Source organism: Zingiber officinale, chromosome 5B (assembly GCF_018446385.1).
Source record: "Zingiber officinale cultivar Zhangliang chromosome 5B, Zo_v1.1, whole genome shotgun sequence".
In the NCBI taxonomy this organism is placed as follows: domain Eukaryota; kingdom Viridiplantae; phylum Streptophyta; class Magnoliopsida; order Zingiberales; family Zingiberaceae; genus Zingiber; species Zingiber officinale.
In genome coordinates this window covers 139,394,112-139,420,749 of record NC_055995.1, presented here as the reverse complement: position 1 = coordinate 139,420,749, position 26,638 = coordinate 139,394,112, and the positions used below count along the sequence as shown (strand labels likewise).

At 36.1% G+C, this 26,638-nt stretch overlaps 2 protein-coding genes and 1 pseudogene across 3 annotated transcripts; 2 read left to right on the top strand and 1 right to left on the bottom strand.

Annotated features, from left to right (window-relative positions):
* The first annotated feature begins 13,496 nt into the window (after window positions 1–13,496).
* On the top strand, window positions 13,497–14,738 carry LOC121986380. 2 transcript variants are annotated; one of them, XM_042540288.1, is made up of 3 exons: window positions 13,497–13,796; window positions 13,890–14,099; window positions 14,229–14,738. In XM_042540288.1, the coding sequence occupies exons 1-3, from the start codon at window positions 13,525–13,527 to the stop codon at window positions 14,233–14,235; spliced, it is 489 nt and encodes a 162-aa protein (XP_042396222.1). In that variant the 5' UTR covers window positions 13,497–13,524; the 3' UTR covers window positions 14,236–14,738. The 2 variants fall into 2 exon arrangements, with proteins under 2 accessions (XP_042396222.1, XP_042396223.1); XM_042540289.1 differs by having other exon boundaries at window positions 13,890–14,137.
* Window positions 14,739–14,886: 148 nt separating this feature from the next.
* Window positions 14,887–22,581, top strand: LOC121986378 (ubiquitin carboxyl-terminal hydrolase MINDY-1-like). The gene is made up of 12 exons (XM_042540287.1): window positions 14,887–15,179; window positions 15,287–15,405; window positions 15,488–15,594; window positions 15,672–15,759; window positions 18,544–19,540; window positions 19,655–19,709; window positions 19,800–19,881; window positions 20,046–20,126; window positions 20,301–20,405; window positions 20,501–20,547; window positions 21,131–21,302; window positions 22,397–22,581. The coding sequence occupies exons 1-12, from the start codon at window positions 15,035–15,037 to the stop codon at window positions 22,463–22,465; spliced, it is 2,067 nt and encodes a 688-aa protein (XP_042396221.1). The 5' UTR covers window positions 14,887–15,034; the 3' UTR covers window positions 22,466–22,581.
* Window positions 22,582–24,363: 1,782 nt separating this feature from the next.
* LOC121987939 lies at window positions 24,364–25,308 on the bottom strand (annotated as a pseudogene).
* Window positions 25,309–26,638: the final 1,330 nt, after the last annotated feature.

Here is a 26,638-nt window from a genome sequence, read left to right as displayed (position 1 = left end):
TTCTATAATCAATCAATCAATTACTTTGTTTAATGCAATCGCCCCCCTCGACGCTTCCACCACTTCCTTCCTCAGTCCCGGTGGCCCACTACAAAAAAAAAAAATAGTATTACTGACGGAAATATTCGTCGGTCCATGCCCATACCGACGGACTTTCGACGGAATAGTTTCCGTTGGTAAAATATCCGACGGCCCAAGATTACTGACTGAAAACGTAATTCCGTCGGTAATATATACCGATGGAATTAAATTTCTGTTGGCTTATTTACCGACGGATATTAAATTCCGTCGGTATAGTTGGTAAATAACACTTTTATTAAATGGAAGAAATCTTCCGACGGAACCTACTGTTCCGTCGGGAAATTGCAAATATACCAACGGAAACGATAGTTCCCGTCGGTAATCTATCGAAAATGTGGGTTCAATAATTTCCGACGGGAAATAAAAAAAAATTCACAGATTCATTTCGTTTACACGTTGTTCTCATATACATTTTCCAAATATATAAACAAACTATCACAATCGATGGTATCATACAATGCACACAACAAATACAATCCACAGCAAATATAATCTTTATCAAATATAATCCACACACACACACACACACACACACACATATATATATATATATATATATATATATATATATATATATATATATATATATATATATCATATGACAATGTAATCTCACACTAATTATAAAATCCACAAAAAAAAAACATATTCCATGCAATCCATAGCTAACCAAATCTACAGAATATATATTCCACAGATATCCATATCTAAAGTCAAGTTTACATAATACATACCGAACTAGAATGTACTCCAAATAATACAAGAACATGAAATCATAAAGAAAATCCTGTAGAAAGACAAATACAAAATGATGTATAAATAAACAATTTGCATATATATGTATAACGAATTTTATATGAAATGATACCTGAACAAAAATGAGCAAATGATGTAGTGAAGAGTGAATATGTAAATAGTACTGAACGTGACTCCTAAAACATATAGTAATAAAACCTTTAGAAATAAACATGTTATAATATCAAAATAGGCTCACGTTCTATATAATAAATAAAAAACTAAAGTGTAGTTGAACAAACCTCAAAAAAGCTAATGATCACCGTCTGATGGATCTTGCGTCTCCTGTGACTCAGAACCCTGTGATGCCTGGGTGAAAGAAGCCACGATCGCCCGCATTTGGGCAATGAGATCTTCATTACTCTTGTCACGTTCAGCTCTCTTCTTCTCCTCATCAGCTCTCCACTGATCCATATCAGTCATCCTCTGATCCATTGATTTCAGTTGAGAACGCAGTTCTTGATTTTCACGTCTTAAAGACTGCATCTCACTAGAAGAAGATGAACTAGCACGGCCTATTGGATTCCTCAAACGATCAAATGTCACTTTGGCCTGAGAGCCAAGGCCGTAGAGGGTGGAGTTTTTTGTCTTTCCACCGACAACATCGTAATAAATCTCATTTAGATCGTCGGTGGATAAAGACTGTGACTCTCCACCCTCTGCTGATGGCTAAGATGCCTGAGCCACCATTTCTGTCATTTGTTGCTGGATAAAAAACAATATAATATCTAATATGATCTGTATTACTAAATACTAATCAAGATAGAAATAAACAAATGTAATAAAGTTAATAATCTTACATGTAGAGTTTGAGATCGAGAATCAACAAATGACCCATCCTTCTTCTTGTGCGTCTTGAGAAAAATCTCCATACATGTAGGCTGTCGGGCAAGCTCACATTCCTACATTCAAAAAATTCGGGGAAAAAGTAGTATGCTCAACAATACAAGGTTGGTAATAAATACAAAATTTATTACAAAGTATAATTTTAAATTATACTCACCAGATCCATGGTATGCTCAACAATAGATCTGGATCCTAACGTATGCCGAGCGGTTCTGGTGCTCGGGCCACCTGGCTCTGTATTCCGATTTGCTTTTGCCTTTTCGGCATTAGCTTGCCACCTTTCTGCAGCCCAGGTGGTCGTCCATGCACTCCATATCGCCTCCGAAACATACACAGGCCTAGTGCCCTTCTTTCTCATGTAATACATATGATCTCTGTAGAGTTTGACACAGTAAGTATTTCATGTAGCTTTAAATTGTTCTTCTTGCCCGTCCACCCATGTATAGCTTTTCTGTAGAGTTCACGCAGTCTTTTCTCCAGTAGCGGCTCACAACGGCAGCTCATGGCGGTGGGCTACAGACAGAGATTTTTTCTCCGATTGCTCGTGATGGGAAACAATGAGTGTCATCCGGTAAAACCTGCGGTGCACCGGAAAGGAAGAAAACAAATAGAAAAATTATTTGAGGTGGCCGGTGATGCTTCTGTCGTCTACTTGCGAACAGGTCGAAGTCAAAGTCGATTTATTCGGTGGCACTGTGCGTAAAGGGAAGAGAAACTTGAAACATTATGTTTTAATATAAAATACATATTAATAAATTAAATTAATTCTCAACTTAATTAATAGATAATTTAATAAAGTCTAATGAAATTTAACCTAAAAATATTCTATAAAATTTATTAAAATTTAAAATTCTTCAATAAATTTTATATATTTATATTGATTTATTTTAATAATATTATTACTAATCAAATTTATCAATTTAACATTTTATTAAAAGTTTGACGAAATTAAAGGGTTGACTAACATTTTGGATCAAACTTATAAATAAAAATATTTAAAATTATTATAATATTGTTAGATTTAAAATTTTATTATTAAAGTTTTTTTTTAAGTGAGACATTATCTTTTCTTTGTTTTTAGCAAAAAAAAGATTAAAGTATAAAGATTGAAAACGTTCTTTTTTATGGATGACTATGCTATTTATTATTTTTTAATAAAATAAATTTAATTAGGTATTTTAGGTTTTCTTTTAAATAAATATCGTATGAGATCATGACAACTTACGCTTTTCCAAAGTTGAATACATCCCCTTAAATTTACAAGTTTCTATGAAATTTATAAATGTATGTAAAAGTCTTGTAAAAAAGTTTATAGAATTTCATGAATTTTTTTTCACAACTATATGAGATTTTATAAAAGTCAATAAAAATTATTCAATCTCTTGATTGAATACATTATGTAAATAAAGAATATCTAACCCATTACAATCTCATGGGGCCTCAATATGCCAAATTGCAACGATGTTGAAGGGGAGTAAGACCATCGGAATGCTTTTAATTAACTAGTGTGATCGTGCACACGCGTTACGTGTGTAATATAATAATATATAAATTATTTGGGTCTTTGAAAATCCGAATTATTTAGATTTTCTAGTATCACCCTTATAAACCAATAATTAATTATTTGGGTAAAATTCGTCAGACTCATACAATAGTGACGCTAGAGAATCCCAGTAACGGGCTTCCCTATGCAAAAAATTATTTTAATTCAATATTATACTTGTCTTAGTAAAAAAAATTAAGAAAAGTATATTTTTTAACATCGTCAGCCTAAAATATTTATAGAAGATTTTTTGATCATAGTATTGTCAATTCTAAGATATGGGACTAAAGAAAACTATATTTTTTTATATAAAACAACCAGAGAAAATTAATGATGAGAAAAATTCATAATAATACGCTGTAGCTGAGTCTCAAACTCTAGATCATTGATTGTTTCGCTTGTGGAATTACTAATAAACCTTGGAATTATTTTTAGTGTAAATAGAAAAAAGAACATAAGAACATTAACGTAAATACATTTTAGGTTTCACCAAAGTTAGTTAGTAAAGGGGGGAGATTTTTAATAAATTTTTAGTGTAAATAGAAAAAAGGACATTAACGTAAATACATTTTAGGTTTCATCAAAGTTAGTTAGTAAAGGGGGGAGATTTTTAATAAAATAGTAAGATAGTAAGATAAGGGCCGTTACACGTATCTATTGGGTTGAGAATGGCTCCATCCGTTCGAGTGATTGATAAATTTGATTATTTGATTTAATAAAGTAGTTTGTTTCATTTCTGTTTATCAATAATGTTTGGGGAGTAATTTATAAATAAATGATTTATATATGATTTCATTGTCAAAAATAATAATACGTAGCGAATAATTTCAAATTATATAAATATATTATTTATAATATATTAAAAACTAAAAAATATTTTAAACTTTATAAATAGATAAAGAATTTAATATAAATTATAAGGATAATTGAGTTTGACTAAAAGCTTCAATGAGATTAATGCAAATGATTATCCATAAGATAAATCTGACTATACAATTTAATAAATAATTAGTTTGGTTTTTAATAAATAAATAAATAAATAAATTTGTGGTTTGGTTCGGATTACACACGTCAAAATAATATTAAAAACATTCTAATTTAATTCATCTCCACGTTTTATTTATTAATTTCGCCGATATTTTTTAAAGCTTTATGGAAAAATAATATCCGATTTAATATATAAATAGACCACAGAAGATTCTCCGATGGGGGAGACTCATTGGACACTGAGGTCGGTGACAATGATGGACAATCTCATTGAGAAAAGAAAAGAAGGGACAACTTCTCGTGAGGACTAGGTTGGGCTGCTCCGGTTGAGTAAGGTGGTGGTCTAATCATCACTAATAATCAAATTAAGATTTTAGTACAGATAAATCGGCCATCGAAAATAAAAAAATCGAGAAGAAGCAACCCATGGATTTAACGAAGGAAAGAGAGAAAAATCTTACTGAGAAAGATTGCCAGAAAAAAAGAGGAGAAGAAACGTTGCAGAGACTGTTCGAAGACGAAAGCGTCAGGCAAAGTGAAGATGATGGCAAGCAAATGAAGGTTTATAAACCTTGTGGCCGATCGCTTAGAGTCATCCGATCAAGGGTTGCGAAAAACAAGGATGAAATTTGACCGTGGAATTTGAAAAGACGCTTATCACATCACCAGCAGATATCCACCTGCCACATCAAATGTGTGGTGGCAAAAGATAGGACACGTGGCAGCCAGCTACGGGAGAACATTAATGAGATTTAATTAAAAGGCATGATCGCGTACTTGGTCATAATGTTCAAAGATTTGCACAATTTTTCAGAAATTTAGATGACTTTAGCCACTATGAAAGGGCGCTCGTCCAGGAAAGTGCAGAGAAATGAAAAAAATTCTCTAAGTGTCATTGTCAACCATCCCGATCGGCACATATATCTGGCTATGATGCAGCCGAGCAACAGACCCACCATCAGGCTTATGAGGGATGATCGAAGCAGCAGCTACACATCCAAGTCAGTAAATGAAACAGAATGGTGAAGATTAGGTGATTCAATCATGAACTTGAGCATAGAGAAGGAATGGTCGGTCGGTGAATTAGACCTCCTAGTCAGCGATAAACTTTGACATTCATTACGTCCGAACGACGATTAAGAGATATGAGCCGACCAGCATCCTAAGCACAAATAATGTCCGATCAGAGAAGGTCACCCGAGGCACTGCTCGTCCAGTCAATCAGATTGCAGTCTCTTTCGACTAGGCTTGAGGGGAAGGCTTGTGATGCGGTGATAAAGGGGGGCCTACTAAGTGCGGGTCAAAGGACGAAGATAGCAGCCAACGTGGAGGTCAAAGTCAAGGTGATCAATGCCAGGATGTTAAAGATCTCACCTATGGTGGTCGAGCGGAGGAGTACTCAGCCCAGCGGCTATCCCGCTCGGCCAAGCAGACGGATCACTAACATATCCTTCTGGAAGATAGCACTGCTGACATAAGACATGGTCAACAGGCAGATCGTGCAACGGAAGCTTCTACTATCTTGTCAGGGATATGAATGCCCTATTAAGGTATGATGTCAGAAGTACTTTCCTGACAGATCCTTTCAAATGACAAATCGGAGAACGTGCTGTTAGTAATAGTCCTAGTACCAATTATGAGATTATTGTAAAGAGCTCATTTTTTTTTATCATATTTCATTGTTAATAAAAATGCAAAGTTACGTTGGTTATTATATTTATTTCAGTTCAGTGTCGATTGAATAAATATAATAATGTTCTTGAGTAGTAGGTTCTTATCTACAACATATCAATTGGTTGAATTGATAGTGAGATTATAGATATACATAGAACACTACTCTTAACTATTCCTAGTCAAGCATTAATATACACGAACAATATTAATACGTTGAGACTAGCATGTAAGTCAATGGATGACATAATCTCACGAGTTATGGATATGAGATATCAAGTTGATACATGAATATGTATTAGAGAATATATACTGAATGATCCGCCATGAGAATGTTTCATGGATCGTTATGAGTGTCATAAACATTCTCATATGACTATTGGTATGAATAGTCCTTAGACCTAAAGTCACTACGGTTCTTTACATAAGGAGTTATGTACTTTGTTATCGGCAAACGTCACCTGTAATAAGGTGGACAATAAAGTCGATCATTAGATATGCAATGAATTATGCAGAGGGATGTGAGTGATGTAGATGAGATCTATTCATTCCATATAACAAAAGCGATATTTGTGGGCCCCTTGATTAGTAGGACACAAGAAAGCATGATCATGCGCAAATGAGTCAATATGATATATTGAGCTTATTTGATTGAGTGTGTCTACTTAGAGATCAAGAAATACAAAGGTTGATAAGAGGATGACATGGTTTATGCCTCATTGATTAATCTAGATATCAAGGATAGAGGGACCCAGTCATACAAGATAATAGCCACGGAAAGGTTAAGTTGGATCTTGACATTCTCGTCACTTGGGTAGCAATGATGCCTTGCTAGATACCACTCATTGTTTATGTATCTAAATGTTGATTTGGATACATTGCCAACGTTACAAGAATATATTGGGTCATACACAAAGAACAAGTTAATTTGGAGATGGATTCATATGATAGATCATTAGATTAAATCTAATCCAAATTAAACTCATCGAGTTAGACTCAATTGGATCCAATTATTGGATTGAGTCTAATTTGAATTAGATTCATGGAGCCAATTTGGATTGATGTTCATGGAGCCAATTTGAATTGATATGGTTCAATGAGTTAGACTCATTGGGTGATGATTCAATGAGTTAGACTCATTGAGTGAACTTGAGTTCACCAAGGAAGATGAATTGTCAATTTTGAACAATTGGATTGAATGGTCAATTTTGAGCTATTGGATTGAAAGATGAAAGGGCAAAACCCTTTTGTATTCATGAGATGAATATAAATATAATTTATGGATGATAAATTTTATGAGATGAAAAACTTTTCTCCTTCTTCTTCCTTCTTCCTCATCTTGGCCGAAAATCAACCCTGTGGTTGTTACCACAACAAAAGGTTGTTTCTTTCTCCACTTTGTGAGTTTGTGAGATAAACGAGAAGCTTGTTCGTGTGAATACCATTAGAGGCGTGAACGCTTGATTGTGCTAAGATTCTAGCTGTCGAGAAATCGTGTGCACGCACCAAAGGTATAACTATTATGAAACTTAGTATATGATGCTTGTTTATTCTTCCCTTCGCATGGATCCTCTTGATAAGGAATTAGATGTTTTCCACTGCGCTTTCGCGTATTTAGTGTCCTAGCTCCTTACACGTGCCCACAACTAATTGGAGAACGTGCCCATATCTCGAGAAGCGTGCATATCACCCACCAGGGTACTATATAAAGGGGGTCCATACACGGATGGATGTACGCGTTATTCACTATTCACGCATGTGTTTCATCTTTCCGGTAACTGACTTGAGCGTCAGAGGACCAACATCGGGACCGTTTCCCTCGCTCAGTACTAACGTTTCTCGTGTTGCAGAACGGAGCGGAGTCCATATCCAGTTAACGTAGCAGCCACATACCCAGCTTACCATCTCCACGATTTTTGGACACGATCACCAAAAAGAGTATGTCTCTTACCCGAAAGAATACCTCGATAACCGAAATAAGATGTCAAGAATATAAATGAGACAAGATCCACGTCGCCATATCAACCTTTATCGGCTCAATTCATTGATTCATCATCAAAATGACTAATTGAGCTCATTTGTTGAATAACACCGGAGATCTAGATAGATATAAAAATATCCAACAAATTCTATATAACATCTTCTTGTCTTTAACTGTGTCAATCACAATATCTATGAGTAATTGATCGCCCATGACACCTCCTTGATCGTTATAGTCCTCTACGGCTCAACAATACCAAATTAATCACCCCTTACGTCAATCTCAACTTCAACAATGTATTTTCTATCATTTGTCTCATCGCTGAGGCGGAGTGCATCCTTCATTTCCTCCACTATAACTTGCTCTCGCGAGAGTCCATCCTCGCGATCCTCGTCATTGCCTCTCTCGGTGTCCTTTTCATTTGTTCTATTTTTATTTAATTGGTTTGATTTGGTTTTTATAAGAAAAAAAAAGTTGAGTCAGACTTAATCGGTTCAATTATTAACAAATTGCTTAGCCCAACCCACTCCATAATCTTGTTGTGCTCTACCTGCACCACTGACATTTTTCGCTATTAGAGCAAATAAAATAAGAAAAAAATTCATTTGAAAAAGTAAAAGGTGTAATTAATGTTGGACTTTTAATTATTTTGAATGATTTTTATTAATTTTAAAAGTCAAGGTGTATTCAATCTAGACATTTATAAATTTTATAAAAATCTAATGGTATCCAAATTAGTTTTTTATAGAGTTTAAAAAGTCATATGATATTCAATGAGCGGGGAATAAGAGTGAGGAATGGGAATATGAATCATTGATTGTCATTGTTAATGTTTGGATTATAGGAATAGGAATGCAAATAAGAGAATGAATCCTTGAAATTGGGTAATAACTCATTCCTATGTACCTCCCCTTTAATGAGCCATTAACCTATTTTCATCAATCAAAATATTCCCTTATTCTAAAAATACCCTTGAGCTAAAACTAAAATTTTCTCCCTTAATATCAAATATCAAAATATATTTATTTATTTTTTCTTTCATATCACTTCTCTCTCCTTGTTCTCTCTCATCATATTTCCTCTCTCATCATTTTATCACACACTTTCTCTCTCCTATCACACTCTCTTTCCTTTTTTTCTCATTACAATTTCTCTCTCATCATACTTTCTCTCTCCTCAATCTCTTCCATCGTACTCTCTTCCTTCTTTTTTTCTCATCATACTTTCTCTCTCCTCAATCTCTCCCATCACACTCCCTTTTCTCTTTTTTTTTCTCATTGCACTTTCGCTCTCATCACACTTTCTCTCTCCTTAATCTTTCTTGTCACACTCCCTCTTTTTTTTCCTCAACACACTTTCTCCCTCATCATACTTTCTCTCTCCTCAATCTCTCCCATCACACTCAATGTTCTCTTTTTTTTCATCACACTTTCTCTCTCATCATACTTTATCTCTCACCATACTTTCTCTCTCCTCAATCTCTCTCATCACACTCTCTCTCCTCATTTTTTCTCATTACATTTTCTCTCTCTCTTCATCCTCTCCCATCGTACTTTCTCTCACATCATATTTTCTCTCTCATCTTCTCTCATCATGCTCTCTCCTATCACACTCTCTTTTCTCATTTTCTCTCATTACACTTTTTCTCTCTTCATTCTTTCACATCACACTTTCTCTCTCTTCATTCTTTCACATCACACTTTCTCTCTCTTCATTATTTCTCATCACACTTTCTCTCTCATCATTCTCTTTCATCATATTTTTCTCTCACATTTATCTTTCTCCCACATCTAATTTTTTCTCTTATTTTTTTTAAGGGTAAAAAAGGAAATTTTGATTTATTTCGATAGAAAATATGCAACTAACCAAACATTACTTTTAACAGTGATATCCATGCTCATACCCATTCCCATTCCACTATACAATGATTCCCATTCCAATTCATATTCCTAACAAAGAACCAAACGCCATTAAAACTCTATGAAAATTTTTTGGTATCAAAAGTTTCAATAGATTTTCATGGATTCTTTTAGAAATCTTTAGATATAAATTTTAACAAATAAGAGTTCTCCAAAACACTTGGTACAATTGTAAAAATAAAATAAAAAGTCTTCTCCTCACCCTTAAGATTTCTATAGACTTCAAATCGCTTTAATTTTTTTTTACAAATAAGTTATTTCTCTTCCCGCTCCTCGATTTTGATTATTTCTTTGATCTTTAAGGTCATGTAATTGTTCAACCTCTCGGCGGCCTACATCAACCTCTCAGTATGCATTTCATGTGAAGTTGAAAATCCTCTAAAATGTCGTTCTCCGACGTTATAACAATAAAAGAATGGATCAGAACGGCTAGAATGAAACAGCAGCCACTTGCAGCCTTTTCTCCGACAGTGGCTCATAGTGGCGGCTCACGGCGGCGGGCTGCAGGATTTTTTTCTCCGGTTGCTCGTGATGGGAAACAATGAGTGTCATTCGGTGAAACATGCGGTGCGCCGGAAAGGAGGAAAGCAAATAGAAAAATTGTTTGAAGGGACCGGTGATGCTTCCGTCGGCTAATTGCAAGCAGATCAAAGTCAAAGTGGATTTAGACGGCGGTGCTGTGCGTAAGGGAAGAGAAACTTGAGATATTAGGTTTTAATATAAAATAAGTATTAATAAATCAAATTAATTCTCCACTTAGTTAATGGATAATTTAATAAAGACTAATGAAATTTAACCTAAAAATATTCTATAAAATTTATTAAATTTTAAAATTCCTAAATAAATTTTATATATTTATATTTATTTATTTTAATAATATTATTACTAATTAAATTTATCAATTTAACATATTATTAAAAGTTTGACTAACATTTTGGATCAAAATTATAAATAGAAATATTTAAAATTATTATAATATTGTTAGATTAAAAATTATATTTTTTTAAAAAATTTTAGTGAGATATTAATTTCTCTTTGTTTTTAATCAAAACAAGATTAAAGTATAAAAGTTGAAAATATTTTTTATGGACGAGTATGCTATTTATTATTTTTAATAAAATAAATTTAATTAGATATTTCAGATTTACTTTGAAATAAATATCGTGTGAAATCATGGCCGTCTACGCTTTTCTAAAATTGAATACACCTCTTTATATTTATAAGTTTAAATTTATAAATATCTGTAAAAATCTTGTAAAAAAGTCTATAAGAACTCAATGAAAATTTTCTCACAACTATATAAGATTTTATAAAAATCAATAAAAATCTATCTAACTCCACGAAAATCTATTATTAAAAAAATTAATAAAAATTATTCAATCTCTTGATAGAATACCATCCTGTAAATAAAGAAATCTAAAACATTACAATCTCATTGGGACTCAATATGTCAAATTGCAACAATCTGACCTTGGTGACGTCGAAGGGGAGTAAGACCATCGGAATGCTTTTAATAAATAAGGGCCGTTACACATATCTATTGGGTTGAGAATGACTCCATCCGTTCGAGTCATTGATAAATTTGATTATTTGATTTAATAAAGTAGTTTGTTTCACTACTGTTTATCAATAATGTTAGGGGAGTAATTTATAAATAAATGATTTATATATGATTTAATTGTCAAAAATAATAATACGTAGCGAATAATTTCGAATTATATATATATATATATATATATATATATATATATATATTAAATATTTAAAAATATTTTAAATTTTATAAATAGATAAAGAATTTAATATAAATTATAAGGATAGTTGAGTTTGAATAAAAGCATCAATGAGATTAATGCAAATGATTATCCATAAGATAAATTTGACTATAAAATTTAATAAATACATTAGTTTGGTTTTTAATAAATAAATAAACTTGTGGTTTGGTTCGGATTACACACGTCAAAATAATATTAAAAAAATTCTAATTTAATTCATCTCCACGTTTTATTTATTAATTTCGCCGATATTTTTTTAAAGCTTTATGGAAAAATAATATCCGATTTAATATATTAATAGACCACAGAAGGTTCTCCGATGGGGGGAGACTCATTGGACATTACGGTCGGTCGGTGACAACGACGAAGATGAAGAGGCTCTGGAAGCTCAACCTCATTGAGAAAAGAAGGGACAACTTCTCCTGAGGTTGGGCTGCTCCGGTTGAGTAAGGTGGTGGTATAATATCATCACTAATAATCAAATTAAGATTTTAATATACAAATGGTTAAAATTAAATTATGTATTTCTTATTTTTGGATAAATGTATTATTAGTCCAAAATAAATCAGATTGAAATTCAGTTAGATCAGAATAATAAAATAACTAGTAAAAAATTTAAATAAATCAGAGATGACCAAATATCTGACAAGAAATCTTGTTAGATTAACAAATCTAAACAATAGACTTAAGTCCAAATTGGACATCTGATAAAAAGATTTGATGGATAAAGAGATCAAACATCAAGTAGATTAATTATGCAAATGGTAAGTTAAGTAAATAATTAGAAAGAGATCCAGTGAGATCAATTTAGATAGTGATACAGTTTAGATCTAACATAGAAATCTAAGCTGAGATCAGATCCTAGACATCAATCTTTTTTCATGCATATATATTTCTATATATTTTTAACTCTATGTTGTAAGGACATATTATTTTTAAACTAGCACATGTAGAAAATTTAACTCTAGTGTCTCATATGGTTGAAGGCGTCCAAGGACGGATCTAGGATTTTAAGTTTGGAAGGGTCGTATATTAAGTGACGAAAATATTTATTAAATGTATTATATAATAATGACCTCTCCAAACTTTCAAAATGCATAATGTATATTTAGTTGAAATGTAAAAAATAAAGAAGAAAAAAAACTTAAATTCAGTCCTACAAAAATTCGAACTCAAGATGTGTGTTAAAATAAAAATAAAACTTACAATCACACCAACTATACATATCTTTTAAATTAGGGTAAAATAATATATATACTAATAAAATTAAAAAAAAATCTCTATACAATTATGTTATTAAAAAATTTGGGGGGGCCATGGCCCCCTCATGTCCTAATATAGATCCGCCCCCGAAGACGTCTCGGGTGAACAAAGATACCTCAAATGAAAGAGGACGTCTCGAAGAGGAAGCAACGAAGGCACCTTAGATGACAGAAGACATCCCGAAGTTGATAAGAATGTTAAACATAAAGGATGAGCTTCGACACATCAGATGTACCTCTCAAGGGACCTTGAAGAATCAGATCGGGCAAAAGGTGATAACGCTCGTCCCCAGCACCCCCGTTGTACCTTGCCCAAGGCCATCACGAGGGAAGTTAATCACAGTAACCGGAGAAGCTAGTGCGCAGTGAGAAAAGGGACATGGAAACCAAGAATTTACACCCTGACTATCCCATAATTCGAACACACGATCTCATTGGATAACCTTTTATGCCCTTGAAGAACCAGATCACTATGCATAGAGACGTCTCGGTTGGAATGGTGGATAATTGTACTTAGGTAGCTTACCTTTGATAAAAAAAAAAAAAAACAAAGCTTAAATATTTGAAAAAAATAAAGTGCCTTTTCATTTTTACGCAATATAATTTAATGAATGTCGTCGCAAAAAACTCGCTGATGGTAAAATTAAAAACTAGTGGTCGCAACATGCAAATGTGCCAAATCTTATTGCGCTTTACCATTTCCAGTCTCCGGTTCCTCCTCGTCGGCACTCGGCGCCGAGGTCGGCAAACGAGCGCGATGAAGATACTCCGCGACGCGTGCGCCAAAGAGGGAGTCTTGTTGCTCTGCTGCTCCGACGAGGACGTCCTCTGCGGCGCCTACCACCGGCGGGGTTCCACCACGCGAATAAGGTCGCCGGCGGACTTCGCCGCTTCCCCCTCTCCGCCCAGTTCCACCCGCTCTGCGGCGTCTGCTATGTCGGTACAACATTCAGATCGACTCCGAGACGCGCTTTTGATCGAAAGATTTGATTTTGATCTCTGTAGGTTTTTTGGTTTGGGGAATTGCAGGAGAGGTGAGGGTTCTCGCTCTGATAAGAGGACCAGGCGATTCTTTGCAATGAATGCGATGCTTCCATCCACGGTGCGCATGAGGCACATTAGGTTCATCCTCGCCGGCGTCCGGCCTTCCGCCGCGCCCCGTGTCGATGAGCAAACAAAACAAGGCCTTGCTTGCAGACGCCTCCTCCCTCACCGCTTCCACTCGTTGCAGCACCACCGGTAGCCGCGCCGCCCCAGCCATGCTTGATTTCGCAATGGTTCCTCTGAACCCTTTCCGGAATGGCTAACCCTAAAAATTATGTTTTTTTAACATCGGAGAAGATAAAGTTCAGATTTTTTGCGGTGCAGGGAATAAGATTGCTTCCATTCCCGGAGCCGGCGCGGGAGCCGCAGGTGCCCCAGTTTACTCCGCCAGTCTGTGCCTCCCGGCCAACGCCTCCACTACCGACGCCGCCGCACACTTCCTGCCTTGGCAACCGAGCAAGGAGGAAGCGCAGTAGCCGTGGAGCAAGGACGTGCTTATGCCGCCACAAATCTCCCCTTAAGAGGCCAAGACAGTCAGTCGCCTTGGCCGGCGTTCTGGAGCACCAATTAGAAAGCTTCTGCCATGGCGAGAGCTTGTTTCGGTTGATGCCTTCACAGAAACTTGACCGATTCAAATCTTCCCACCTTTCTTATCGATATCAAAGAAGTGAAACAAACTTCGCAATGATCAAAACCAATTCATCAACTGTGAACACAAACGAAAAGGAGGAGATAGATCGATTTCCCTGAAGACTTTGAAAATTGACCAATCCGACGAACACATCTAGAAACAATACGCGAGCATGATAGCTACCCTTGCGCGCACCGCCCTATTGATTGCCGGAACAAGTGGAGCCCACGTGGGGTCCAGTCCTTCTAACTAATGGTCAAGCGACGGGTTCAATTCGACGGTCACGATTGCTCGTCCTAGTGCAACAATTTTAAATAAAAAAAATAAAGAAGAAAAAAAAAAATTGCCCAACAACTCAACAGGAGAAGCGCCGAGGCGGTTTCTGCTCTCTCTCTCTATCTTGTCCTCTTCTTTCCTTTTCCAGCGATTCCTCCGCCGACACAAGAGCGAGCTCGAGGTCGGAGACGGCAGCCGACTGCGGGCCGACGGACTTGGTGAGATGGCGGCAGAGGAGCCGCGGAGTGATCCGGCGGCGGGGACCACGGAGGAGATGCTCTACCGGACGAAGGTCATCCAGTTCCTCGGCCGAGCGACCCCGATCGTCCTCCAGAACGACAACGGCCCTTGCCCTCTCCTCGCCATCTGTGAGTCTTCGATTGGTCCACGTAGCTTCGTCGCGGCGTTTTCGCTGGAGTTTTTACCTTGATTGACCTAACTCGGGAGGTCTTGTTGGGTTTTTCCTCTGGGATAGGTAACGTGTTGCTGCTTCGGAACAATCTCAAATTGAGCTTGGACGTCTCGGAGGTCTCGTTGCAGAAGCTACTCTCTCTTGTTGCGGAAAGGTTGATTGATTCCAACAGCAACGTTCAGGTCTGCGGGTTGGGAAATGGGTCTAGTGATGGAATCTTGGCCCGGACTTATGCTGTGCTTATTCTTTTGTTCGTCCGTGCAGGACAAGGATGATGGGTATCTCAACAATCAGCAACAGAACATTTCTGACGCAATTGATCTATTGCCTAGGCTGGCGACCGGAATTGATGTCAATGTGCTTTTTAGGAAGTGAGCTATGTTACTTCTTTTAATCGTTGTTTTAATTTTATCGTTTCAAAATTCATGACGTTGTGTTTTATATGCAGGATTAATGATTTTGAGTTTACAAGGGAATGTGCTATATTTGATCTCCTTGATATTGGTCTATATCATGGTTGGATAGTCGATCCTCAGGTCAACTTCTTAAACTACGAAGTCCTTGCTGTGATGCTGCGATAGTCATATATTATAAGTTAACTTTTACTTTGCTAAATACCTGAATGGCAGTGTATATATATATATGATATGTTATTTGTTGGTTTTCTTTTTTAGGTGTTCTTTATTTTCATATGTTCATATAATGTTCCTATGGTTTTAGAAGTTCATATTTGTCTCCATCCTACAATTGATTCTGTAATATTATAACTTGAGTCTACTTGTCATGATAGTTATTTGGTTAGTTACTGAACCTCGTCCATGTTTATATTCTCAAAATCTTTCATCTTGGTGTCCACACATGGTATCTCATCTTTTTCATTAATGTTTCATGAGATTGTATAAAATCTTTCATTTATATTTCCTTTTTTTTCTTACTTCATTACAAATTGATTAATTTATTAACTATTCTGTTTAATGATTTCCTATTAGGAATTCACTTCACATATATTTTTTTTTTATCCAAAAGGAAATTTCATATATGAAAAGAGAATCATAGTATGAGGGGGCCAAACCTATACTCATACTACAATTTTACAAAGACTCCAAAGATTTACATGAATATTCAAATTGACAACTCCTCTCAATACTTACATTCCAAGCTCTCAAAATAAAAAGACTCAAAAAATTTACAAGACCACTATCCTGGTATAAAAAGGAATTCTAACATATGGAAAACAAAAACCTCAAAATAACCTCCACAATTGTGACTTCTTTAAGTCTTTAAATCAAAGCTCCCAAAAAATCTACAAACGTCTGCACAAACTTCACGACACCAAAGCACCACCAAACCAAAGCTAAAAACACCATCCTCAAACTATTTCCTCTGCTTTCATCCTGTAGAAAAATATTGGAATTTAAGAAGATCATCATGCTCTTAATCACAAACTTTCCCAGGAAAACTTACTCCACCCAAACATTGAAATACCAATAATACCAAAAGAACTTGAAATCCAGTGGACTTCCCAAGATCCCTTTCTCCGCCTTTCCACGGAGAAAACTATGAATAACGCAATAATGTGCCACCAGCAAAGTCGAAACTCTAGACCAAAGCATTCAAGAACTACCAAACAAGACACTTGAAATCCCAGTCAGTATACACAATTGCAAACACCTCATTCCAAAATAAATCAACCAATCCAAAACCGATGTGCACAGTTTGCAAATGGAAAGTTTGAAATCCCAGCACAGAGAAACACTTATTCAGCAGCCGACAACCAGTCTTTTAATTCCAGCAGCCGGTAGACAATACCAAAACGACCCTCAAATCAACGAGATGGAATCCATAACATAGCATATCCTCAGACCTGTGCTCATTGTTCTTCCAACCAGAAGCAATATATAATGACCTACATTCTTCAAAAGCCTAGCAATATGTGATGCAATAAATCCACCAGCTCCCCATTAGGGGGATACAGTGATAGGAAAAAATCCACGCAAAACAATCTAAATAGTAATTAAATCACACCTCCCAGTTTGAATACTGTAAACCAGAATTCCAACTTGCAAATACATGGTTTTTCGAAATCAGTACCCAAATTAAACTGATTTGCAAGACAATCTAATATATGGTAGACCAATCCTATCTACCTTACAAATGCCAAACAGAATTCTATCAATGTCCTGCTTAAACAAAATTCTGTCCTCAGAGAATTCAAACGCTTGATTAGCAAGATAGTCCGCTGCAGCATTTGCTTCTCTATAAATGTGTGAGTAGCGAACTTGATAATTCTGAATGACATATTTAATTTTAAGAACCAGATTCCTCAACTCCCAACACATGAAGGGAGACTGAATAATCTTCAAAGCCACCAGCGAATCTGACTCCAACCAAATAGGAAAGAAGTAGTTCTCCACACATAACTCCAACCCTTTAAGAATCGCAACCAACTCAGCACTCACATTTGTACCCACTTCAATAATTCCACTTCACATATGAGGTGGGAAAGATATTTATAACCTAGGTTCATGTTCTTACTTTGATTGATAGTGATGCATTGTGGTAATTGGTGAAAATCATAAATAGTTTGAAGCTACATCACATTCTACCAAATGGTCTAAACATGAGACTTCCTTATTTAGGATTGAGAAGTAGATGGTACCCTTAGATTTCTCCTCGATTGGCATAATTGGTTGTCTCATTGCAAGTGCTGTTGAATACCCTTTCAGGATATCTGTTCTTTGCTAAGGAATAGGGCAGACAACCTGGAATCTTCTCTAAGTGACCCTTGTTGGTGTCCCCTTGGGGCGGTGCGGTGCTTGAGGAATGGGGTGTTGCAACATGAGGTCTTGGGGTCAAAACTCGGCGCGTCCAAGTATGCCTTCCCCCATGCCTTGGCCACCTGTACTAATGGCTAGTAGCCACTTGTGATTTACCTCCTCCTTGTTGGCCTAGGGACGGATTGGCGGGGGCGCTGGGGGCGAGCAAATTGCCTTTTGCCACATAAGTGACCCCTGTTGGAGCTAAATCTTCTGATTATACTCCTGATTTTCTCATTTTTAAAAAAAATTATCCATGTTTGGTACTATAAATGCTATGAAACATTTTTATGCACACATTTATTTAAAGGAATGAAGCTTTCTAAAGGTTTGCAGTACACACTATTTATTTTAGTTTTTTCTGACATCTCTTGGGTTAAATGCTCTTTTCAACTTGTTATTTTTAGCCTAGTTTCCTTGTCATCATTGTTTGTCCTAACTGTTTAGGGTCAGATGGGATTATATAAGTTATCAATGTTGTTTAAAATATACACTCTGTTCCAGGATACTGATACTGCAGCAGCAATAGGCTCACGATCTTACAATACTATTGTTAGTGAGCTTGTACAAGCCTTTGAAATGAAAAAGGCTGAAGGAGATATTAAGGGTGAAGAGGAGGAAGATTGTGTTGATTTTTCTGCAGCTACAGCTGCTACTCTTGGTGTTCCCTCACCTTTGCTTTCAAGAGGTAGATCATTTGAGGATCAAAATTCAGCTTCTATTCAACAAAGGAGGAAAGGTGATATCGAGGAGGAAGAGGAGCTTATGAGAGCTTTGACTCTCTCAAAATCTGATGTTGCAGTTCCTGTTAGTGACTCTATGTTGCCTATAATTCATGTTAATTTGGATGAAAATGAAAGTGTTCAGAGGTCTGAAACAGAAACTACTGATTATTTAGACATAAAAACTGGAGATGGGTCTAGCATTGTCTACCAGTCGCATATACTTGTTGCCAAAGAATTACATATCAATAATGATCTCAAAGATGATGTTTTAGCGGAAAATAACTCTCTACTAAACAACAATCTTGCTGTAAATTCTACAAGTCAAGCAGACTCCAATGGACCTGAACATTGTGAAAAATCTAGTAAATCAGATGAGGATATACAGACTGAAACAGAATCCAACCAGGTTCCAAATTTGCAGTCTTCTGATGATGGTGATTCTCATAACCTTACAGCTGCTTCAGAAAATGACCAGTTTCTCAAAAAATCATTCCATGATGACCTCACAGTTCCAGTTTATGAAAATCCTGCTGGGAGATCAGTTACTGCTGAAAATGGGAAAGAAGAGCTTTCAAATGTTTCTGATGGCATAGCCTCAAGCCTCCAGGAGAATGAGCCCATTTATGAAGGAGAAGAATGCATCTTATCTGGATCTGTGGCGTGTGTCAATCCAGAGCCAGTTTATGAAGGTGAAATGATTCTTGCTGTGCAAACTGAGAAAATAGAAGATACTGAGCACCCTGCAAATATAAAAGATAACGTTGTTAATGAACAATGTAAGACAAGATCTTGTATTTGTTTATTGGAGGTTTTCTATTAATATTTTGGTTCTTTTGATTTTTCAAATCTTGTCAAAGATTCAGTGAAATGATACCTATTCTTGTTTCTAGGGCACCTGATGAAGAATTTTCTGGAACACAATGCTAACCAATTGACAATTTATGGGTGAAATATCATCATTCAATTGCTTTCTAATTCTTTTCCCACATTCTTGCATTCTTGTATCTTGTTTAATATTTTCTGTTTCTTTCACAGCCTATTTTGTTTGCAAGAAGGTCTAAAGGAAAGAGAGCTTTGTGTTTTTTTCCGAAATAATCACTTCAGCACTATGTTTAAGGTACATTCAAATGATGTAGCATTTGAGCTCACATTGGCTTTTGCCTTTTGCTTCAATGAGATACAGTAGATTGTATTACTACCTGTACAAACAATGATGATTTTCTGTGTTTAGGGTTTGGTGTTGTCTTTGATAGAGACCTTCTAAATTATTATTTTGTGCAGTACAATGGTGAACTATATCTTTTAGCTACAGATCAGGGGTATTTGAACCAGCCAGACTTGGTTTGGGAGAAGTTGAATGAGGTATGCCTTCTTTCCAGGAATATATGACTCAGTATCAAGTCCTTTTCTAAATTATTTTACTTGATTTTCTTAATAGTGTTGTTACCTATGCTTTTGAATGTGTAGATTTTTTTGTTAATTCCATTTCATTTTTAAAGTAGTTCTGCCATAATTTCTTCTACTTGTACGGATAAGGTCAACGGAGACACAATCTTCATGACTGGAAACTTTATGGAATTTAAAGCTGACAGTCAGGTCCACGACTCGTGGAATGAACAAAGTGCTATGACTAATACAGCTGTATGTATATCATCACCAAAAATTTAACTAAGAAAATTGCTCTCTCTGCGTAATAGCATCAATATAATCTGATAAACATTTCTGTTGCTGTGCAGGATTATCTAGCTGCACTTCAAAGCGCAGGTCATCCATCCGCTTTGAAGTATGTATTTTCTACCACACAATTTAGTTTCAGTAGTAAGGAACTTGTTACTTAGGATTTTACTTGAGTAATATCATAAATTTGAGTGGTTAAATTAAGTAGTTCTATTTAAAGTTGGTGTTTTTAAGCGTACCCGACTTACCTTTTGTTGGATGTATGCATCCTTAATGACTACAAAATTTTTTGATTTACAATGTGTTTCTGTTGTGTATATTCTTAGTAGTGTATAAGCACTCATAATGAAAGTACCCGTAGCAAAGCTGCATTTGATAGTAGCAACTTCTTTTTTGTTGCATCTTAGGTATTCAACAAAATTGCTCTAAGAGAGAAAGTAGCTTAAACCTGGGAGAAAAGTTTAACCCTTCTTTGGGTTTTTCAGTCAAGAGACACCATTTTTCTCAATATTATCCTTATTGATGTAAATCTGTATAATTTCCTATTTTTCTTAATTTTGGACTCTTTGTAAATACTTAATGTGGCAGTCAGTTTTATGCTTCTCTGGTTTTCAATAGAATGGAATTACCTTTTTATTATTTTGATGTTTTCCTTTTTATGAACAAATTGTTTCATAAACATATTGCAGTTCTGATCTGCAATTGGCGATAGCTCTTCAACAAGAGGAGTTTGGGCAACAGCCACAGCGACCACAGCAGCAGCAACAACAACCACAACCACAACCACAACCACAACCACGACAACAACATTCCCAGCAGCCATCTATTCCGGGTCGTTCACGGCTCATCACAGGTCCTCAGGTATTACTTTCATCCGATAAGAATTTTTATGCAGTGCCTGAATTGACATTTCTAAATAATCACTTGCTACTAGAAGTAGTTGAGATATGTTGACCGTGAAAAAATGATGTGAATCTTAGTAAGGTTTTATCTAAAAATATAAGGGAACGTCTTATAGCTCTACCAAAGAATTTGGTTGCAACATGTTGCTATCTACTACTCGCAAAAGATGCATCATTCATTATGACTTACCATCATTTTGGGACGAAAAAAAGGTTTTGTTGGGTTGAATATTTTGATATTGACATCCAATTTGCATTACTTACCAATATGATTTGCCCCCAACTAGGATGTCTCCAATGATCTCTATTCTGCTCGATCTACTTTACTCATTTAAGTTGTATTGCTGTGGCAGACAGATCTTTTTAAGTTAAAAGTGATTTATTTGTTATCCATATCCTTGTGTAACTTCAGTCATAACCTCATCATGAACTGAATGCACTAAAACATTCTTGCCTGAACAAGCTTTCCGTTTGTAGTCACGACACTGAAAGCTTGAATTAGTATTAAAGACATTCTTGCCTGAACAAGCTAGTCGAGTTGTAGTTGTGACATGGAAAGTACACGTTATCTGCTTAAAATGGTAAAAGAACCACCCTAGTGCATCCATCTTCCCAGTACTAGCTTTTACTGAAAAAAGGACTTTGAAATTAAGTCACCCCCAGGTTCTGAAGACATCAAACCCACTTACAGAACTGAGCTGGCAGATCCAGTTTTTCCTATCTGACCGACCAGTCCATGTGACGGCAAGTCCCATCCTATTAGGTTAATATTTCCAATTCGCATTTCTTTCCATCTAAGCTCAATTCAGTTGCCATAGTATTCAGATCTCTATAAGATGAAAGTGGTTCATTACTTACATTTGAATTAGATGTGTAAAGCATTCATGCCTGAACAAGCTATCTGGATTGTAGCTGTGACATGGAAATTGCAAGTCATTATTGAACTTTAGAGCTTGATCGAACAATGTAAAATAATTTAATGGTATCAACTTGTTGAATCTACATTTGGCCTGTTTTTTTAGATGTAACAAGTTTTATCCAAACATTCCACAGGTTTCGAGGAGTTCAGGTCCACCACAGAGGAGCGAATCCAAGGCAAGAGAAAAGTGCGTCGTCATGTGAAAATGTCTGATGTAAATGTTCTTCTTCATATACAATAACTTCAGGTGCATTATTAAAAGTTTGGTGTAAATAACATGGTGCAAACAATATTATAATATACAATAAATTTTGTAATAGTTTAATGGATTCATTCATTAAATATTTATCATAGTTTGATGCTGGTCGACAATCTAACGCAACTCTCCTTTTTTATCCGGGCTTGGGACCGATTATGACTGGTCGTTTAGCAATATTAGAAGTAATGAAATAATTATTAAGATAGGAGAGAACGAGTTGTTCGGAATCGAGAGATTTAAATATTTAGGATCATTTTTGTAAAATGATGGAGGGATTGAGAGAGATGTTTTACATAGAATACAAGTATGATGAGTGAAATGGAGGGGAATGTCGAGTATTTTATGTGATCGTAAAGTACCTTTTAAATTTAAAGGTAAGTTCTATAAAATCGCAGTTAGACCTGCTATGTTATATAGAGCTGAATCTTGGGCTATGAGCACATGAGCAGAAGATGAGAGTTGCAGAGATGAGGATGTTAAGGTAGATGTGTGGACATACGAAGATGGACAAAATAAGAAATGAGAGCATTAGAGAGAAAGTCAGAGTTGCATCTATTGAGGAAAAACTTCGAGAGACACGTTTAAGATGGTACGGACATGTATTTAGACGATCAATAAATGCTCCAGTTAGGCGATGTGAAATTATGATAAACATGCATATCAAACGAGGAAGAGGAAGACCAAAAAAGACTTGGTTAGCAACAATAAAATAAGATAAAATTTATTTAAATATAGATGATGATATAATAAGAAATAAAGTTTAATGGTGTAAAAAGATTCATACAGTTGACCCCATCTAATGAGAAAATGTTTAGTTATTGTTGTTGTATAATAAATTTTACAACCTTGGAATTGTGATAAGGTGTCAAAATGACCAATCGTTTAACATGCTCGACATGATTCTATAGGTCAAGTTACTTTACTAGTTTAACATGCAGTTTATCTTTTAAATGAGTTTGATAATATTTAAATGAACTAAATTTAAATTAAAAAATATTAAATTTGTTAATTATTTTAATGGTACTGTTCATTTTAATCTAGACTTACCTTAGTTAGGTACTATTATGTGTTACCAAATAAACTTAATACAATGTTTGGCTCACTTTACTTAACAAGCATTTTGCTAATTTAAAATAAAATAGGCAAAAGTTAAAAGAATGCTATCTCATGTAGTCTCTACAAAAGGACTCCTTTTAAAACTATCTTTAATTTTAGCATTATTATATATATCAACTATAAGATATTAATATTGATCAGAAATAAACGGGTCCACGTTGTAGTAATTATAATTATTAATTATTATAATACGATATTGATGACTACAATTGAAGTGCATTTATAATATATTATTGATCAACAGTGAACAGAGACATAAATAAACTGCTGTTGAGACAACTATAAGTTATAGTTATTATAATATAATTTGTTTATATTGATCAAAATTGAAATATCAATATTATAATAATAATGTCAAAACTAAAGGTAATTTTGAAAATAAAAAAAAAATGAAAGAGATACCCATTTAACTATTCCAATAAAAAGATGTCCTTTTGATCCCCCAAAAAAATATATATATCTATTCTCCAACAGTCAACAATTTGAAAATTGAACATATTCTCACATTGACAATGCAATTAGAATAATTGCCAATGTCATTTACCTTGTAATTAGAAAGCAGAGAGATTAAGCTATTGATTTCCTATTCATGTGGCAATTGATTTCCTATTCAGAGACAGAAATACATACATTCAACAATTTGATATGAAATTTATATTTTACCTAATGATACAATAATTGATAAACCATTAGAGAAAGAAACGCGGACGCATAATAAATCTAAAGGGACGTGGGCGCGCATAATAAATCTAAAGGGACGTGGACGCATCATATTTCTAACAGTCCCGCCTGATCAAGCTCTACGGAGGGAATCAACACTCGCACTCCGGCCCGCACCGCCGCGGCCGTTCCTCCGGCGAGGACGACGGGGGCCCCGATGACGCAGCTTCCCTGAGAGACCCCCAGCTCTCGACGCTGTTGAACTCCGGGAGGTTGGAGTGGAAGTAGACCCCCACACGGCGGCTTCCTCCAGCTCCGGGTGGCTGCCGAACAGCGCGCCGTCGCCGTGGACGAACGCCTTCAGCACCACCGGCAGCTCCCTGCGGAAGATGCTGCGGCGGAGCCCCGCGATCGGGGCCAACAGGGCGTGGCCGCCGCTGACGTGGCAGTGCACGTGCAGCGACCTCCTCCCACTCCGCCACCACCTCGTCCCTCTGCAATCTGTTGTACCACCCCTGCAACTGCACCAAAACCAGATCGCACATCATTCACCAACAGCCATACGATCGATCGATCGAGATCGTAGGTACCTGAGCGCTGTTGACGGTGCCGGAGATGGCGAGGGTGATCGTGGAGGTGACGTCGCTGTGAGTGAGCGTGTAGGTCCTGGGGAGCTTCCCCGGCTGCTTCTCCTCCGCCGCCGCCCCCAAGAAGAGCACCTTCAGCTTCGACGCCTCGAAGATCGAACGCCCAAATAGCCTCGCAACCTGAAATAAACGTACACCTCGTTTAATTTCTTTCCGGTCATCGATGGCCGGACTTCAAAAGTTTCAGCTGGAAACAGAGCATGCAGGAAAAGAAGACCCACCGGAGCTATCGACCTCTTTGCTTTTCTCTGCTTACTGAATACTAACAAGGAGCTCTTCTGCTGCTGCTTCAGTTGCACAGGTTGCAGAAACATGGCGGCTGCGAATCCCATTCAAGAAGAAGAAGAAGAAGTTGCCTAATTAAGTAATGTTCTCCGATCGCTTTGGAAGTCAGGCTGATGGTAAATAAGGAAAGGCCCCCCAGTGGGGCCAGATGGTTATAGATCAGACGGCAAGGGAACGGAGGAAGAGGACAAGGGCAAGTGGCCATTGCGTCGTGTCGTGTCGGCTACTTATTCGTTAGCCACTGTGGCACGTGTTTAACGGGAGGTGGGAATGCAGCAGGAGGAACCTGGACTGGTTTACTCCGCGCACGTGTTCAACGCGAGTTTCGGGAAGCAATCTAACGGTAAAAAAGATAACGGCGGCACGGATTTTGGTTTGCTGGATTCGGAGAGGATCTAGGGCAAGATGGTCGGAGTCGTGAAGAGTGTGTATCGAGTTCATGTTTGATTTGGTAATTGAAAAAAGAAAATCTTTGATAAAACACATAATTTGATAATTTATTATTATAGTAGTTGAAGCAAATTTAAATGTGCAAAATCATCAAAACGAACCTCGTTGTTTCCTTGGGGCGATCATTAGAAGAATTAATCGAAAGCTCTAAAGAACATCATTAATGATTTCAAAATGTTAGGAAATATTTAGGATAAACAAAGAAATTCGGACAAAATTAAACTCACTCGAAGTCGTATGTTCAAGAGATCAGACTACACTACACCAGAAGGAAGCCGAAGAAACAAAAGGCGAAATGAAAATTACAAGACAAGTGAAAAAATGAGAAGCAATGGTGAAGGACCAAGCCATTGAATTTTGAAAGGTAATAATTTTTGGTATTCGAAATTATATTTTGTCTGCTTGTGAAATTTAAAAATATATGCTGGTTACGAAAAATCAAATTCAAAAAAAAAATTCAGAGCCTTTGGAGATCTGTTTACTATTTCTAGTAATTTAGAATCTAAAGTATATATATATATATTCACATGTTTAACTATTTGAGAATTAATCCTTTATTATTAACAAAGTTTTTTTCTAACAGAATTCTCTTTATTTCCTTGGGTTCTCTTCTCGCTTCTCTTCAATCTTTCTAATCATTAGTGCATAAGCTAATTATTATCCTATCCAGCATCAAATAGTTTGATGATTACCTTTTTACATAGTAATAACAGAAATTAGCTAAGACAAAAGTTTAAACAATTTCGACAAGGAGCACCATGTAAAGAGGATATACATTATTATCATTAATGATGAATATGGATAATGAGTTCTGTATATACAAGTGCACATCCAATAGTCAAAATCTTAGTTAACTTAAGGTGATCGCTTATTGAGTTTGAATTTGTAACGATATAAATCCATAAGCTAATAAATCTCACATGAGCCCATCTAAAAGAAATAAAATCCAACAATCCTTC